The 15,894-nt window shown below is 31.1% G+C and overlaps 1 protein-coding gene across 1 annotated transcript; it reads left to right on the top strand.

The window, feature by feature from the left end:
- Positions 1-2,079: 2,079 nt before the first annotated feature.
- On the top strand, positions 2,080-10,864 carry LOC134686657 (uncharacterized). Its single transcript, XM_063546329.1, has 8 exons — positions 2,080-2,152; positions 4,161-4,268; positions 4,741-4,888; positions 5,633-5,767; positions 6,160-6,296; positions 7,056-7,196; positions 8,014-8,103; positions 9,033-10,864. Exons 1-8 carry the CDS (start codon positions 2,102-2,104, stop codon positions 9,099-9,101), a joined length of 879 nt encoding a protein of 292 aa, XP_063402399.1. The 5' UTR covers positions 2,080-2,101; the 3' UTR covers positions 9,102-10,864.
- Positions 10,865-15,894: the final 5,030 nt, after the last annotated feature.

The raw sequence follows: 15,894 nt of genomic DNA, 5'->3' as shown, positions 1-15,894 counted from the left end.
CAATTTCGGGGTCTCACAAAGACTTTTTCACCTTCTTTTCTAATTTTACATGAAAAACCCAAATTTAGATGAAAAGGCTACATATTATAACACATTTTAAAATACTTTGTAAAATATGAATGAACATTGTCCTACACCATAATATCTGAATATCCAATTTAATTAAAAATAGAAGATGTTGTATGACTGCCAAAGAGACAACTCTCTGCAAGAGACCAAATGACATAGAAATTAACACTTCAGTTACAATATAGCATCAGTCATAAACATTTCAGTACAATTTACCATCAATTTTGGTTGAGAGATTATTTGTTAAAAGAGCCCCCTTGGATGGGGTTAACAGAATAGAGGATAATGACCAAAAGGCTCAAAGAATAGAGAATAATGGCATTTTAAATTGTTTTTTTCTACACCAGAAAAATACAATTCTCAAAATTAGCACCCAAGGAATGATAATGAATCCACAGAAATAAAATTTTATGGCCTTTCTTAGCAAATAAAACAGTTATGAAAGGTCACAGATATGTCAAATGAGACACCAGGTTGTAAAGACAGATTTGTCAAATGAGACACCAGGTTGTAAAGACAGATATGTCAAATGAGACACAAGGTTGTAAAGACAGATATGTCAAATGAGACACAAGGTTGTAAAGACAGATATGTCAAATGAGACACCAGGTTGTAAAGACAGATATGTCAAATGAGACACCAGGTTGTAAAGACAGATATGTCAAATGAGACACAAGGTTGTAAAGACAGATATGTCAAATGAGACACAAGGTTGTAAAGACAGATATGTCAAATGAGACACCAGGTTGTAAAGACAGATATGTCAAATGAGACACCAGGTTGTAAAGACAGATATGTCAAATGAGACACAAGGTTGTAAAGACAGATATGTCAAATGAGACACCAGGTTGTAAAGACAGATTTGTCAAATGAGACACAAGGTTGTAAAGACAGATATGTCAAATGAGACACCAGGTTGTAAAGACAGATATGTCAAATGAGACACAAGGTTGTAAAGACAGATTTGTCAAATGAGACACAAGGTTGTAAAGACAGATATGTCAAATGAGACACCAGGTTGTAAAGACAGATTTGTCAAATGAGACACAAGGTTGTAAAGACAGATATGTCAAATGAGACACCAGGTTGTAAAGACAGATATGTCAAATGAGACACCAGGTTGTAAAGACAGATATGTCAAATGAGACACAAGGTTGTAAAGACAGATATGTCAAATGAGACACCAGGTTGTAAAGACAGATATGTCAAATGAGACACCAGGTTGTAAAGACAGATATGTCAAATGAGACACCAGGTTGTAAAGACAGATTTGTCAAATGAGACACAAGGTTGTAAAGACAGATATGTCAAATGAGACACCAGGTTGTAAAGACAGATATGTCAAATGAGACACCAGGTTGTAAAGACAGATTTGTCAAATGAGACATCAGGTTGTAAAGACAGATATGTCAAATGAGACACCAGGTTGTAAAGACAGATTTGATAATGTTAGAGCAACATGATTGAAATATATTTTCTTTGAAGGTTTTCTGACCAGCCAAGAGGAGAGTTTGTATACAGAGCTCTGAAGAGATATTATGATACCCCAGTAATGTCAGCTACTGCATTTCCTCCAAATCTTAAACCTTATAAGTTCTACAAGGTAAGATATATCTTATACAGGGGAGAGTTTGTATACAGAGCTCTGAAGGGATATTATGATACCCCAGTAATGTCAGCTACTGCATTTCCTCCAAATCTTAAACCTCATAAGTTCTACAAGGTAAGATATATCTTATACAGGGGAGAGTTTGTATACAGAGCTCTGAAGAGATATTATGATACCCCAGTAATGTCAGCTACTGCATTTCCTCCAAATCTTAAACCTCATAAGTTCTACAAGGTAAGATATATCTTATACAGGGGAGAGTTTGTATACAGAGCTCTGAAGAGATATTATGATACCCCAGTAATGTCAGCTACTGCATTTCCTCCAAATCTTAAACCTCATAAGTTCTACAAGGTAAGATATATCTTATACAGGGGAGAGTTTGTATACAGAGCTCTGAAGAGATATTATGATACCCCAGTAATGTCAGCTACTGCATTTCCTCCAAATCTTAAACCTCATAAGTTCTACAAGGTAAGATATATCTTATACAGGGGAGAGTTTGTATACAGAGCTCTGAAGAGATATTATGATACCCCAGTAATGTCAGCTACTGCATTTCCTCCAAATCTTAAACCTCATAAGTTCAACAAGGTAAGATATATCTTGCCCAACAGATATCATTATACCCTATACAATTTTTGTACTGAGTATTATTATCTTTTTTTTAATTTTTTTATTCAACAATATATTGCTTGCTGTTAACAATTGACTCCACTAGTCCAGCCTTCTAGTGAAGGGTACCTACATTTTAATATTATTTCTCTCTGTGTAACAATAATAAAGTACAATTTATCTAGACTATAGTATATATATTTCATTTTCAACCGTAAAATAAATAAGTATATATGAAATTCTAATTTATCAATATGTATATCTAGTTTGTTTAGAAAGAAAAAGTTTCCGGAAATAATTCACACTTGTCGTTATCGATTTTCTATTATTGTATTGATATCTCTTCCTGGTTTGGAATTACCAGTTTTAATAATGATTTATGATTAATATAAGCAATTCACAGGTATGAATAAACAAATATTACAATATATGTGTATCGATTCTGATAAAAATAGAATGTAATTAATTTTTTTCCCCTTTTTTTTAACGAAAAAAAAAAAAGTGGAGAGCAATACCGTTATCTCCACACTTATCAGTGAAAGGTGAAATTATTTCTCTAAATCAGTTCCGGAGTATTATTATCAGGTATTAAGATTTTGACCCTTCTGTCTGTCTGTAGTGTACCTTCCCAAGGTTTTCATTCTCTTACTTTAGTTTGCTTCAACCAAATTTATGAAACTTATGTACAATGCTTATTACCACAAAAGACAAATCAAGTAGGTTCGATAAGGCCCTAAAATGGCCCTCTGAGCATCACTGATGAGTCTTATGTAGACGAAACATGCGTCTGGCGTATATACAAAATTTAGTCCTGGTATCTATGATGAGTTTATTTTTAACCTTAAATTTTCAAATCAGGATTTATTGACCAATATCACAATGAATCATAGCTAATACATAGACTAGATAGGAATTAAGCCTTTTTGTTGAAAATTTACGTTCCTGCTTTCTACTGATGACGTCACAAACAGTACTTAATTTTATTTTCCACAAAAAAATCAATGAAAATTTTTGCATTGATTATTGGACAAGTAACATGGAACACATACGTTGACAAAACAGATCTTTGAACACAATGTTTGAAATGACATTATGCATGTTTAACTTTAATATTTAGTTTGTCAAACCCTGTGCTCTATATTTCCTGGTTTTTTATTTCCTTGAAATTCAGCCAATTTTGTAAAATTACCTGTTTTGGATGTAGAAATCAACGCTTAAGAATAAGATATTGACACAAATAGTTCTATTTTACTTTCTCACATGTCTTTAAGACAAATTAAAACATATTTTATCTTATATCATTCAATTTTATAATCAGGGCCATTTGGCCCTTACCGAACTTACTCCTTTTGGGTAGAGTAATTTTTAATATTCTTCAGTTATGTCCTTTTATAACTTTATATGATATGCAAGCTAGTGCATCATCTGTGTCCTATTGACACATTTCTCATTAATTGTGATAAGAACTACACATATTACCAATCTTATTATCAGGGCAAAAAATCTGGAATGACTAAAATCTATGGAATTGGAATATATTAGAAACCTATGATGATGATGCTGATAACAGCAGCAATAAGTCTCATACTTCCTTCAACAATGAACAAACCTAGTATTGATTGATTGGTGTTTTGAACCACTGAACTTCAGTTTGACTGGCAATCCTAATCAATTAAGATTGGAGTGGAGTTCACCTGCCTCTTGTTAGGTTCCACCTTACAACCTCAGAATTGACAGGCTAGTGATAAAGTAGTTTGACTACTTAGCTCGCTGGCTTCTAAGGCCCTATATACCTACTAAATAATATATTAAAGAATCTTTCCCTAATAAAAACCAACTTGTAACTTTTCTTTCTTTGATTTTACAGTTAGATGAACACTACAGAAGAGATCATGCTAAATATGGTGAAACCATGACAACCTTTGGTGACTTTGGCAATGTGTACATGATGGATGATTTAACAGTTATTAAAAAGGTTATTAAATAAAATGATCTGAATTAAAATTGTTCATAAAAATGGATATTTTAGCTAGAAAATAACAAGCATGCAGCTAATACAACCTCACATGTATTTGCCATATAATATAGATTGATTTTAAAAAATTTTCTGTTCATACTATAGTTTGTTATTCCTCTGCCCAAACTTAGAGGGGGGATAGGAAGGGTCCTGATTCCGAAATCCCAGGCGTAAAAACTTGAAATACTAAAATCCCGGGCTTAAAAATACGGAATCCAGAGTTCCCAAAATTCGAAAAAAAAGAATCCCCAGATCCCGAAGGTGTCAATCCCAAAATCCCAAGCTTAAAAACACCCGATCCCAGAGTCCCGATAAAGGTCCTATCCCCCCTCAACTAATAGATAAAATTTTACAGTCTTTTCAATCAACAGGTAGAATGATTTTCATAAAATGATAATCAAAACATAAAAAAATTGAACATATTTTGTAGGTAAAATTCCAGAACTATGATTTTGACATTGACAATACAGTATATAAGAAATTGTTCAACAGACAACATAAACACATTGTAGATCATATATGGGCAGCTGTCTACAATGATATAGAGGAAATTCATATCTGTACCACATTCTTTAGAGGTAGGCAACATATTGTCACATTCAGTGTACAGTTAGGAAGGACATATATACATTAAGTTTTAGTTTGGCAATATATATCGACCACATTCTTTAGAACTAAGTATTTTTTCATGTTCAATTCTCCAATTTTCGTTCAAAATTTGATTGTGTTTTAACTTAATTATATTTGGGTCATCATTAAAGGCGTGAGGAAGTTAATTGATAATAGGATAATTTCAAACAAATGGAAACAAGTTGTTGATACATATAAAATGATAGCATTATCAGCAAGAAAATATCAAGCGAGCCCTTTAGAGTAGGCTGATATACAAGCTGATGAAGTCAGTATCAAAAATAAAATGCAATTATTCCATCAGCAATTTGTCTTGAAAAAGGTTGATTTTTTTGAAGAGGGGGGTGGGTGTTGAGAGATTATGAAATAAAATATCAAGCAATTAAAAAAAACTATTTTACTCATCCAAAATGATGTGATAATTGTATATAAACAGTTGTATGAATGTGTATAATTAATTATTGCGGATGGACATGAACATATGTTATTGCCTAATATTGTTGAGTATCAATTCATGTTTATAATCTTAACAAATATTAAGCATTTTGAAAAATCAAAGTAAAATTGGACAAATTGCTGATAAAGTTAAACATTACACTAAAAAAAAATGTTAACAAATGTTTGTAATTAAGGTAAGAGATGATTAAGTAAAGCAAGTCTTGATGGTAACTTAAACTGTGTTTCTATTACAGGAGGAACATTAGAAGATTTACTGCAGAGCAGAATGTTATTAAACCCTGTTATTGTACAAGAATACCTTCTACAAATACTAGATGCTGTAATTTATCTACATGATAAATGTGGAATTATCTATTTATATTGGACTAGTAAGTTATATGTAGGTCGTAGTGACTTTTAAAAACACTGTTATAATACAAGAATACCTTTTACAAATACTAGAAGCTGTTATTTATCTTCATGAGAGGCAAAAGACACCTAAGGGACATTCATACTCATCAGTTTAAAAACACCATGGAAAAAAACAAAGAAAGAAGAAGACCAACAACAATACACAAAACGCAACATAAAAACCACTGAGTAACAAGAAACCAATCAAAAATTGGGGTGATCGCAAGTGCACTGGAAGGCTGAGTTGATCCTGCTCCACATGGGGCTCCTGTTGTGTGTAAAATTAGTGGAGAACAGTTATACCAATGCTTTTCAAACTTTTTTTAATACATGATGACTTTTGTATTTCTAAAACCTTTGTTTTTTCCAGCTTCCAATATGTTGTTCCTTGACCCCATCAGAAAGCATATCCTGATATCAAACTTGTCTCTCTCTGTACCTAGTAATACAGACTTTGATGTTGGTTATATCAAGCAGTCTTTGCCCCCATGTCTTACACCCCCAGAGGTTAGTCTATATTATTGTTTTGTTTCATCAGCATAAAACATTGAAGAAATAGCATGTTTATTTAAGCATATTTTCGTGAGGTAAAAAATGAATAATGAAATAGCATGTTTAGTTAGTTCAAACATGTTTATAGTGGATTTGGGAAACAAGTTATTGCATGTTTATTAAACCCTTTCCACTTTGTGGGTGCAAGTGCTGCCATATAGCTGCATTAGTCTGCTCTTTTTCGAAATCTAGAAGTGTGTCCTTTACATGCAAGAGATATGTCTCTCTCTCAACACTGGTCAGCAATTTATTGTCTCTTTCTGCATGGACTATCATCTTTTCCTCAAGACCATACTCGCAAATGATGTCAAGGGAGAACCAAAAATTCAGTCCCTGAAATTTTCTCTCCTGACCGGGGATAAACCCAGGAACATTTGTAAGTAGTCTGATGCAGTAACAAATACACCACGGCTTACATGTTAGAACATTATGATGTATGATCTTCAAAAATATGCCATTGAAGTTAGTATTTTAATTAACACCCCTGAAATTGAAGGTTAGATATAACTTAAATATCAGCAGACATGAAACAAAATGGGTATACATATTGATTGATTTTATTGATAGAAGTCTGAAATGTTTAGTTGTGCATTTCTTTGTGGTGACGAGTTTTTGTTATTGGAGGAAGGTGGAGTGACGAAACATGACCTTTGTTAGGAAAACTGACTTTTTATTATAGATAATGAATGAAATCTTTATATATTTTTTTTATAGATAATGAATGGAGATGACAGCTTAAAGTTAACTGGAGTGACAGACTGTTGGGGATTAGGTTGTATGACATTAGAAATGTTAATAGGAAAACAGATGTGGTATAACGAAAGACATTACCAGAAAACTAAACTTATAGACAAGGTACGTAACCATAGAAACGTCAGGGGACAAAATTGTTGGGGCTTAGATGTACAAAAAAAATGTATGACATTAGAAATGTTGATAGAAAACAGTGGTAGTATAATGAGAATTTAATGGATATGTTACCATAGAGATTGTTGGGTAAGCAGGGGGAAAGGATGTTAGAAATAATGATGAGAGAATAGACTTAATATAGAGGAAATGGTCAAATGATAGTCAAAAGTCTTGAGAGTCATTATCCTGTGACTGTGAAAGGTCAGGTATTCCTCTGGTGCTACCATCAGAAGTTAATAGGTGTCCTAGATGCCACCAGTATTGCTCTAATCTAATCATATATTGTATATTATGCTGCTGTGAATATATAAGAGAGACACAAACAAACAAAATGTCTAAAAGGCTGACTGGGAAATAAAAATCATCCATCTTGAAAAATGATAAACGTACTACGTTAATAGATTTGAATAACTTTCGCTGTAATTATTGTCACTAGAAGAAAAAATTGTTATTAAAGTTTGGATCCAGTTGATATCGGCCAATGACATTAAATGTCAGACAGAAGTTCATCAAAGCACTTGAAAAAAACATGCAGAAAATATGGCAGTTGCAAACAGTAAAATGAAAAATTAATATAATTTTGTAATCTTGAAAATTCATCAAATTGGTATTTTCACAATACATGTGCAATATTACATTTATTGTGTTACAATGTTAAAATGATATGAATGTCTACTTTAGAGGTGTGTCTTACTCAGGTACTAATACCATAGTTATATCTATCGGCTCATTAATCTCATCATTGTAACTTTAACATTTGCAGATAAAAACTAAAGATATTAGTCCACAACAGTACATTCATAAACACATAATGCCAGGAATTTTCCATTCTGTATTAACTAGATGTTTTGAGGTAAGCCTTTATCTATAGTTGTATTTTCCATTCTGTATTAACTAGATGTTTTGAGGTAAGCCTTTATCTATAGTTGTATTTTCCATTCTGTATTAACTAGATGTTTTGAGGTAAGCCTTTATCTATAGTTGTATTTTCCATTCTGTATTAACTAGATGTTTTGAGGTAAGCCTTTATCTATAGTTGTATTTTCCATTCTGTATTAACTAGATGTTTTGAGGTAAGCCTTTATCTATAGTTGTATTTTCCATTCTGTATTAACTAGATGTTTTGAGGTAAGCCTTTATTCATAGTTGTTAGATTGGTTATATTTAGTTTTGATTTATGATGTTTTAAGACAATCACAGCATACATGGCCAGAATTTTTATCATGTTTATATTTATTTTGAAACTATGTGATAAAATAAAGCTTTCAAGTGATATGCTCTCAGTAGGTCCAGTATTATAGTATCTTGTTATCTATTAAAGCTATTGCACCATAACAGAAAACTGTGTACTTGCATTTTGTTTTGGTCAATACACATTTCATTATCATGTTTATCTACTGAAGGTAGAATATAGAAATTGAAGTTTTAGAGTCTGTTTATACTAACATTTAGTAAAACAGGAACTTAAACAAGCTACAAATTGTGTAAAAAGTACAAAGGCTATCATAAATAGCAAGGTTCAATCAAGCTATATAAAACTAAGAAGATGTGGTATGATTGCCAATGTGACAACTCTCCACAAGAGACCAAATGACACGGAAATTAACAACTATAGGTCCCTGTACAGTTAGTATATAATAAGGAGCACAATATATAAAACAAGCAATTACCTTGAGAAAACATACAAGCCTTCAACATGATTCTCAACTTTTTAAGTAACTAACATACAACATTCCCCCTGAATAAGAATGTATTATGATTTTTTTTTTATTAACTTTGTAGTTTGATGTAAGAAACAGGATTGGTTGTGAAGAATTACAGAATCAACTGAAGAACTGGAAATACAACTAAAGAAATGAAAGACAGATGAAATTAAGACCTAAGAAATGAAAGACAGATGAAATTAAGAGCTAAAGTGTAACTTCCAACAAGACCTGGAAATATGTGAACATGTAGCAAACTGTCCCCCGTCTGAACAGTTATTAGTGCCATTAATTGACCGGTGCCATTTCTTAAGTTACTGATTAGAAGTTTATAATATGCAAACTGACCACCAAATATCATGTCTTTTCTTGACAGTTTGTTGAAATTAATATGTGCACACATTCTATCATCCCAGATATCATTTAAAATGAAATCTGTACTTCATTAATTACAGTAATATATTTTTGACTGATATTTAAATGTTTTAAATATTCACATAAAACATCAATGTAATTTTGGTAAATAGAACAATTTGTGATCACTTAATGTAATTTTGGTATATACTGTAAATTCAGAAATTATTGCGTGCATTTATTATTGCGATTTTGTCATTTGACAATTGAATGCGATTTGAATTTTTATGATTTTGAGAAAAGCCATGCTTAATTCAGTTAAAATATTACAAAATGCGCGTTTTAACTATTACATTTACAACTTAGTCGCATTATTTGCAATAATAAAAACCTCGCAATAATTTCTGAATTTACAGTAGAACAATTTGTAGCATTTATTTAAAAGTTGTCTCATGATTTTTTGTAGAAATCCATGTTGAACTGTTGTCAGGGTAACAGTTGATAATGTATTGGACTGTTTGTTTATTATTTTGTAATTATTTAATGCTGTACATCAGGGTTGAGATTGGGGTCTTCATTGTTTGTTACTTAGGCCATTTTTTCTCCTTTGTTTTGTATTTTAGCACCCTATTCAGACCCTCTGATCAGTGTTATTTATATGTATCATTTTTATATGCTCAGTATAAATGAAACCAGGCATTGTTTATGTTTCAATAAGGCAGCAATTTGACAATACAACACAATAAGAAAGACATCTCAAGGTTACCATATAGTTGTCAGAATTAGATAGATTACTGTACAAAATAATATGAGGCAGGCATTACCTGTGAATGGGGACGAAGTCTGTCTTTTTTTTTTTAATTCAAACATGTTGATAAAAGAAACGGAAATATCATAACATTTCCACTATCGGTTCTGTTGTTAGGGATTTAGTTGTGACGTTATTTTCAATGTAAACAAAGAAACGCTGGTATCCAGGTAACGTTTTTTTTCATTTCAAACAATTATTAAAAATGATTGGGTGTTGAATTCCTTCCTATATTTGTTTATATGTTGATAAATATAGATTTTATTCAAAGTCTCATGCAAACAAGATCGGAAACGGAAGTAGATCTGAAAAAAAAGTTAATGATTTTGAGTTCATTAATAGAATGAAAAATTCGGGAAATTTTCCCGAAATTTTTGATTTTTTTTATTGATTTGTCTACCGTTATTAGGGACTTCATCCCCATATTAAGTTCTAAATTAATGCAAGACTAGCTATGGGTAAATTTCACACTGACACACAAATTAAACTTTTAGTATTATGTGTGTTCAGGATTTCCTAAAATCACAACAATTTTATCTGTCATTTGTGTTGATTGGCCAGCAATCAAAATAATAAATGCTACACACATATCTGAATTAGCAGATATATAACACATATTATAAAACAAAATGGATTTTGACAAGAAAGTGAAATATAGTTATCTGTAATCTTCATTTTTGTCGAGCCTATGTCTTTTGTTGCAATAATGAGACATAGCTTTCCTACATCCCGTCAACGGCAGCGGCGGTTTCCCCAAATATTCACTCTGTGTTTAATGTTTTTAAAATTTTAATAACTTTTTTAAACTTTCCTGGATTTGTACCAAACTTGGACAAATGCTTGTGGATGATCAAGGGCTAGTATCTAGAAAGAAATTTGTAAAAAAATATTTTTTCTTTTTCTGTATTTTTCTTATAAATACACTCAGTTACCATTACATGCAGTCTTTTTAAATAAAATTTTCCTGATTTTTTGGGGACTAACAGCAAAAGTAGGCTAGACACTGGGTTCCGCGGAACCCTTACAAATTTTAGAATAAAATGATCATTTTAAAGTGATATATAGTGTTTGAGTAAGTTGTAATTATAAGAAGATATCTTATGGTATTTCTTTATTTATAAAAAGTACATGTGAAGAGATTATATGTTTCTCTAGATCTCATTTTATTATTTATAGGGCTTTTATGTTTAAATTATTTGGCTTCTGTGTTTTAATGTCATATAAATGTATTTGTACATTATAAGTGTGAAGCTTGATATTTTTCGCAATAGCTGTCTTTGTATAAATGCAACTTGTTCAAATTTTCATATACATGTACATGTAATCCAGTTATAACATCCTAAACGCTATTAACCTCTTTTTTTTTTAACCTTTTTCATCTTTTTTTTATTTAAAAAAAACAGCGAAAGTTTTTATTCTTTATTTATTTTCAAAGATATATTCTTATAGTCTCACAAATTAAGTGTTGAATTCATACTGAATCATAGAAAAGTGGGTCGAACAGACTTCAAAATGATCCAAGATTCTGAAATGAAGAGAAACTAGCTTGCACACATGCTCAATTTGCATTCATAGAAATTGAATAACTGCTCCTTTTATTTTATTTCTCTAAATTTCAGAAGACTAGACAATAATCCATGCATACTTTGTATTTCATAAGAAATGGATGCCTTCAACATATTTTAATTTATCAAAACATTTGCAGAATAGTGCTATTTCTTACAGTTACAAAGTTGATGCCATGAAATTTGCTAGAGTTTAAAAACATTGTATATATTGCTTGCTTTATATGTGCCTTTTACCTCTGTTATATGCAATTTTCATCCAATATTTTTCACGCATATTTCTGTTTTTTAGGGCTGAGGGATTGTACTAACCTTAATATGGCATTTTCTCTTTTTTATGAAAAAAATGTTTTAACTAAGATATTGCCATTATTTGGCATTCATTATTACTATGGTATACTTTAAAAAATAATTTTCTGTGAAAAAACTGGTCATCATCCTAATAGATTTTCATCAGAGGAATTCATTTTTAGAACTTTACACATACCAAATCACAAGGCCTTATTTTTATCATAGTTTACAGAATAGTTAGTTAATATTAATTTTATTTTTATGTTTTCAATTTTTCCATAAAATATACATGCATGGAATCAAGGAATGGCACTTTAAAATGGGGTAAAAAGTAAAATCACAAAAATACTGAACTCCGAGGAAAATTGAAAAAGGAAAGTCCCCATTCAAATGGCAAAATCAAATATTCAAACACATCAAACGAATGGATAACAACTGTCATATTCCTGACTTGGTACAGTCATTTTCTTATGTTCAAAATGGTGATAACCATCTGTTATTTTTTTTTTAAAACCTTCCACTGTATCAATTAAAAAAACATATATAGATTTGTAGGGCCTTCCATTTGTGGCTTTTATGTATGAACCAGCCCTTAAATACCATGTAAGTGATAAAGATTCTTAGTTATATTTTTTAGGGTATTTATTGTAAATATATTTGGCGATAGAGTACATTTTTTATAAAGACTCTAATGTTTACCTGATTTTTCTTTTTAACATGGATGTTATTTATATTGTGATTTATATCTTGGCGGTATCTGTTAGTTATATTGGAGGTTACTATTCTGTTATTGTTATTGCTATTTAGATCTATATGGTTCTATATTGTTCTTCGTTATTTTGTAAAGATTTTATTATGCATACCAGTGCTTTGTCTGCTCAAGATACTTTTTTTACTAAATGGGAATGTTTATAATATTATGTGAGTGCCATATTGTCAGTCTTGGGAAATTTGTATTCTTCGTTTAAGCCTTTATATGAGTTATTTTAAGTTTCCAATATATTTTTAATGTATTGTAGGAGTGCTTTTAAACAGTTTTAAAGAATATAGCTTTCAAATTTTGTAGAAATATTTCCCCCACCCCTACCCCTCAGTATTTGTTTTTGAATTTATAACTGAAGCCTTCCATGATTAATTTTGTACTACAGAAATAAGGAGACAATTGGACAACTATCCACGAGAATTGTTAAATTGTCTGTGGATAAATTACAATTAAGTGAATCAGAGTAATAAGTGCTGCAGCAGATGACATAATTTGTGTATTGCACTTCTTAGTGAAAAATTCAGTATTTAAGTTGGTACCTAACCATTGCTAACACTACAGGGAGATAACTCTGTAAAGTCAGCTAAACGTTTTAATCGCATTGTATTTGCTTCTGAATGATCAAAATTAGTGTTTGTCAAACTGCTATCAATGAAATATTTCAAGGTTTTGTAAATTTTTATATTTTTGTCAAAGGGTCAAAGTAAATATTTTGTCCAAATTTTATGAAAATTAAACAGGCAAAATTAAATTGATTTTACTCAAGGTGTTTGGAACCACCTTAAACATTTATATGATAGTATACATAAGTTTTAAATCATCATTTTCATCTCTTCATTCAGGTGTAGACAATTGGCATAATTATATTATTTATTCTTACACACAATTTGCTCCTCTCCATTCATAGATAGACAGTGTACACAAGTTTCGTTGTTGTCAAAAGTGGGTTTTATTTTATTGCCTTTGCACAAAATATGCACCTCTTCACTTATACACAGACAGTGTATTATGTGCTTTCATTGTCAATACATAACATATGCTCCACTTCACAAATATGCAGTGTACACAAATGCTTTCATTGTCACTACATAACATATGCTCCATTTCACAAATATGCAGTGTACACAAATGCTTTCATTGTCAATACAACATATATGATCACTGAAACATGTACACGGTAAATAAAAGAGCTTTCATTGTCATTACAAATATATGCTCCCTACACATGTACATAGTCTCAAAAATGTGCATTTACTGTCATTACAAAATACATGCTCCCTTGCTCCCCAGGTATGCCGTTTACACGAGTGCTTTCATTGTCATTTGGGCTATGCCATTAAGAAAGATGTGGGAGGATAGTAAGGAAATAACTATACTTAAGGAATGACTGTTATACTTTTTCTGTCTATGGAGATCAAAATATCGTTATTTAAAAGGCAGAAAAAATGTTACAGTCATTATTTATAATTTAATTCTAAAAAACATGAATAACCACAGTCACAGTACAAAAGTACGTCTATGAGCTGAAAGACAGCACATTGTCAGCCAATCAGAAGATGTGTACCATTATCCAAAAATAATGTCCTGTCCTACCATCCCACATCTGTTTTAATGGAATAGCCCTTATATATTACATGTGCTGATTATTATGGTTGTTATGTTCAACATGTTGTTTCTCTCATATTCTGTTAATTTACATAAAATAGTTTTTGATGATTTCATTTTAAAATCACAGTTTTTTTCTTAAAAATTATAGAAAAAAATCAGAAAAAGTTAGAGATGTAAAAGTGTTTAATACTTTTCAGAATTTTCCTTTAGCTGACCTTAAAATTTTGTATTAGGTTAACATTTAATCACTTAAATCATGATATCAGAAAATTGCCTTGAAATTAAAATAATACAGAATCTATTAAATAATTATGTATGGTCGTTTTACTCATAAATCATGAATCTTGAATCATTATTTTATTGTATTTGCAATGTTTTTGTTATGTTTTATCATTTGTACACTGCCATTCCATTATATGCTAGGTTCAATAAAACAATCTAACAGAAATGTGTTGTCATAGTTACCAATAACATGCTTTTTGGAGGTTTATTATTATTGAAGCATGTGGTATATGAAGCCCACAGGAACCCTACACTTAAATATAGTCGTTGATGGGTTGCTGTCTCATTGGTATGTATATCCCACATCTTTTTTATAAGTCACCTACCAACGAAGTCAAAGAGGACTTTAGGTTTGCACTCTGTCTGTTTGTCCATCAGGTCAGTCAGGCAAATCTGTTTTTCACACTATTTTTCTTTGTGCTTGAAGATATGGTTTTGATATTTACTATCATGATTTATATGGACAAGTTACAGATCAACTCTGAATTTTGTTCTGGTTTGATATTTTGTGCAGAGTTATAGTCCTTGGACTTGGCAAATTCACTCCAATATTCAGTTTTCTGCACATTTTCTTGTCATGCTTGAAGATGTTACTAAGTAATTCAATAGTTAGAATATTGTTTTATCATTACAATTTACAAATCAAATATAATTTTATTCCAGTCTGATGATTTTGTGCAGATTTATGGTGCTTGGACTTCAAAAATTCATTCAAATAATCAGTTTTCCACACTTTCTTTGACATGCTTAAAGACTTTGATTTGATAATTGGTACATCATTTTATCATGACAGTTACATTTGGTTAAGATTTATATTACATGTTGAGGTCCATTTTTCAAATATTCAAAAGATCAACTATATGTGGTGTAACGTGTACATTCTTTCCGACAGGCTTTTTCAAGGTACTTAAACTAAGAATGTTCTTATCCTGGGCATAAAAACAATGCTGTATTTGGCGAAACCTTTTCAACTTTTGATCTTCAGTGCTGTATAACTTTGTACTTTTTTCACTTTCGATCTTTCATATCTGGGCGTCACTTGATTTTTGTGTGGACAAGGCGAGTTTTTTGACATATTGAATTTTAAACCTGATGCTTTTTGTTATCTATTAATCATGTTTTTCTTTGTCTAATATGTTCTCCTGTTTATTTGTATTGTAGTCCTGTAATATTATGTTGTCATCTCAATGTTATATTTAACTTTGCCATTAAAGTGCGAGGTTTGGCATGCCACAAAACCAGGTTCAACCCACCACTTTTATTCCCCTTT

Source organism: Mytilus trossulus, chromosome 10 (assembly GCF_036588685.1).
Source record: "Mytilus trossulus isolate FHL-02 chromosome 10, PNRI_Mtr1.1.1.hap1, whole genome shotgun sequence".
Classification (NCBI taxonomy): domain Eukaryota; kingdom Metazoa; phylum Mollusca; class Bivalvia; order Mytilida; family Mytilidae; genus Mytilus; species Mytilus trossulus.
The sequence above is the reverse complement of the archived record's forward strand: the minus strand, read 5'-3'. Positions and strand labels throughout refer to the sequence as shown.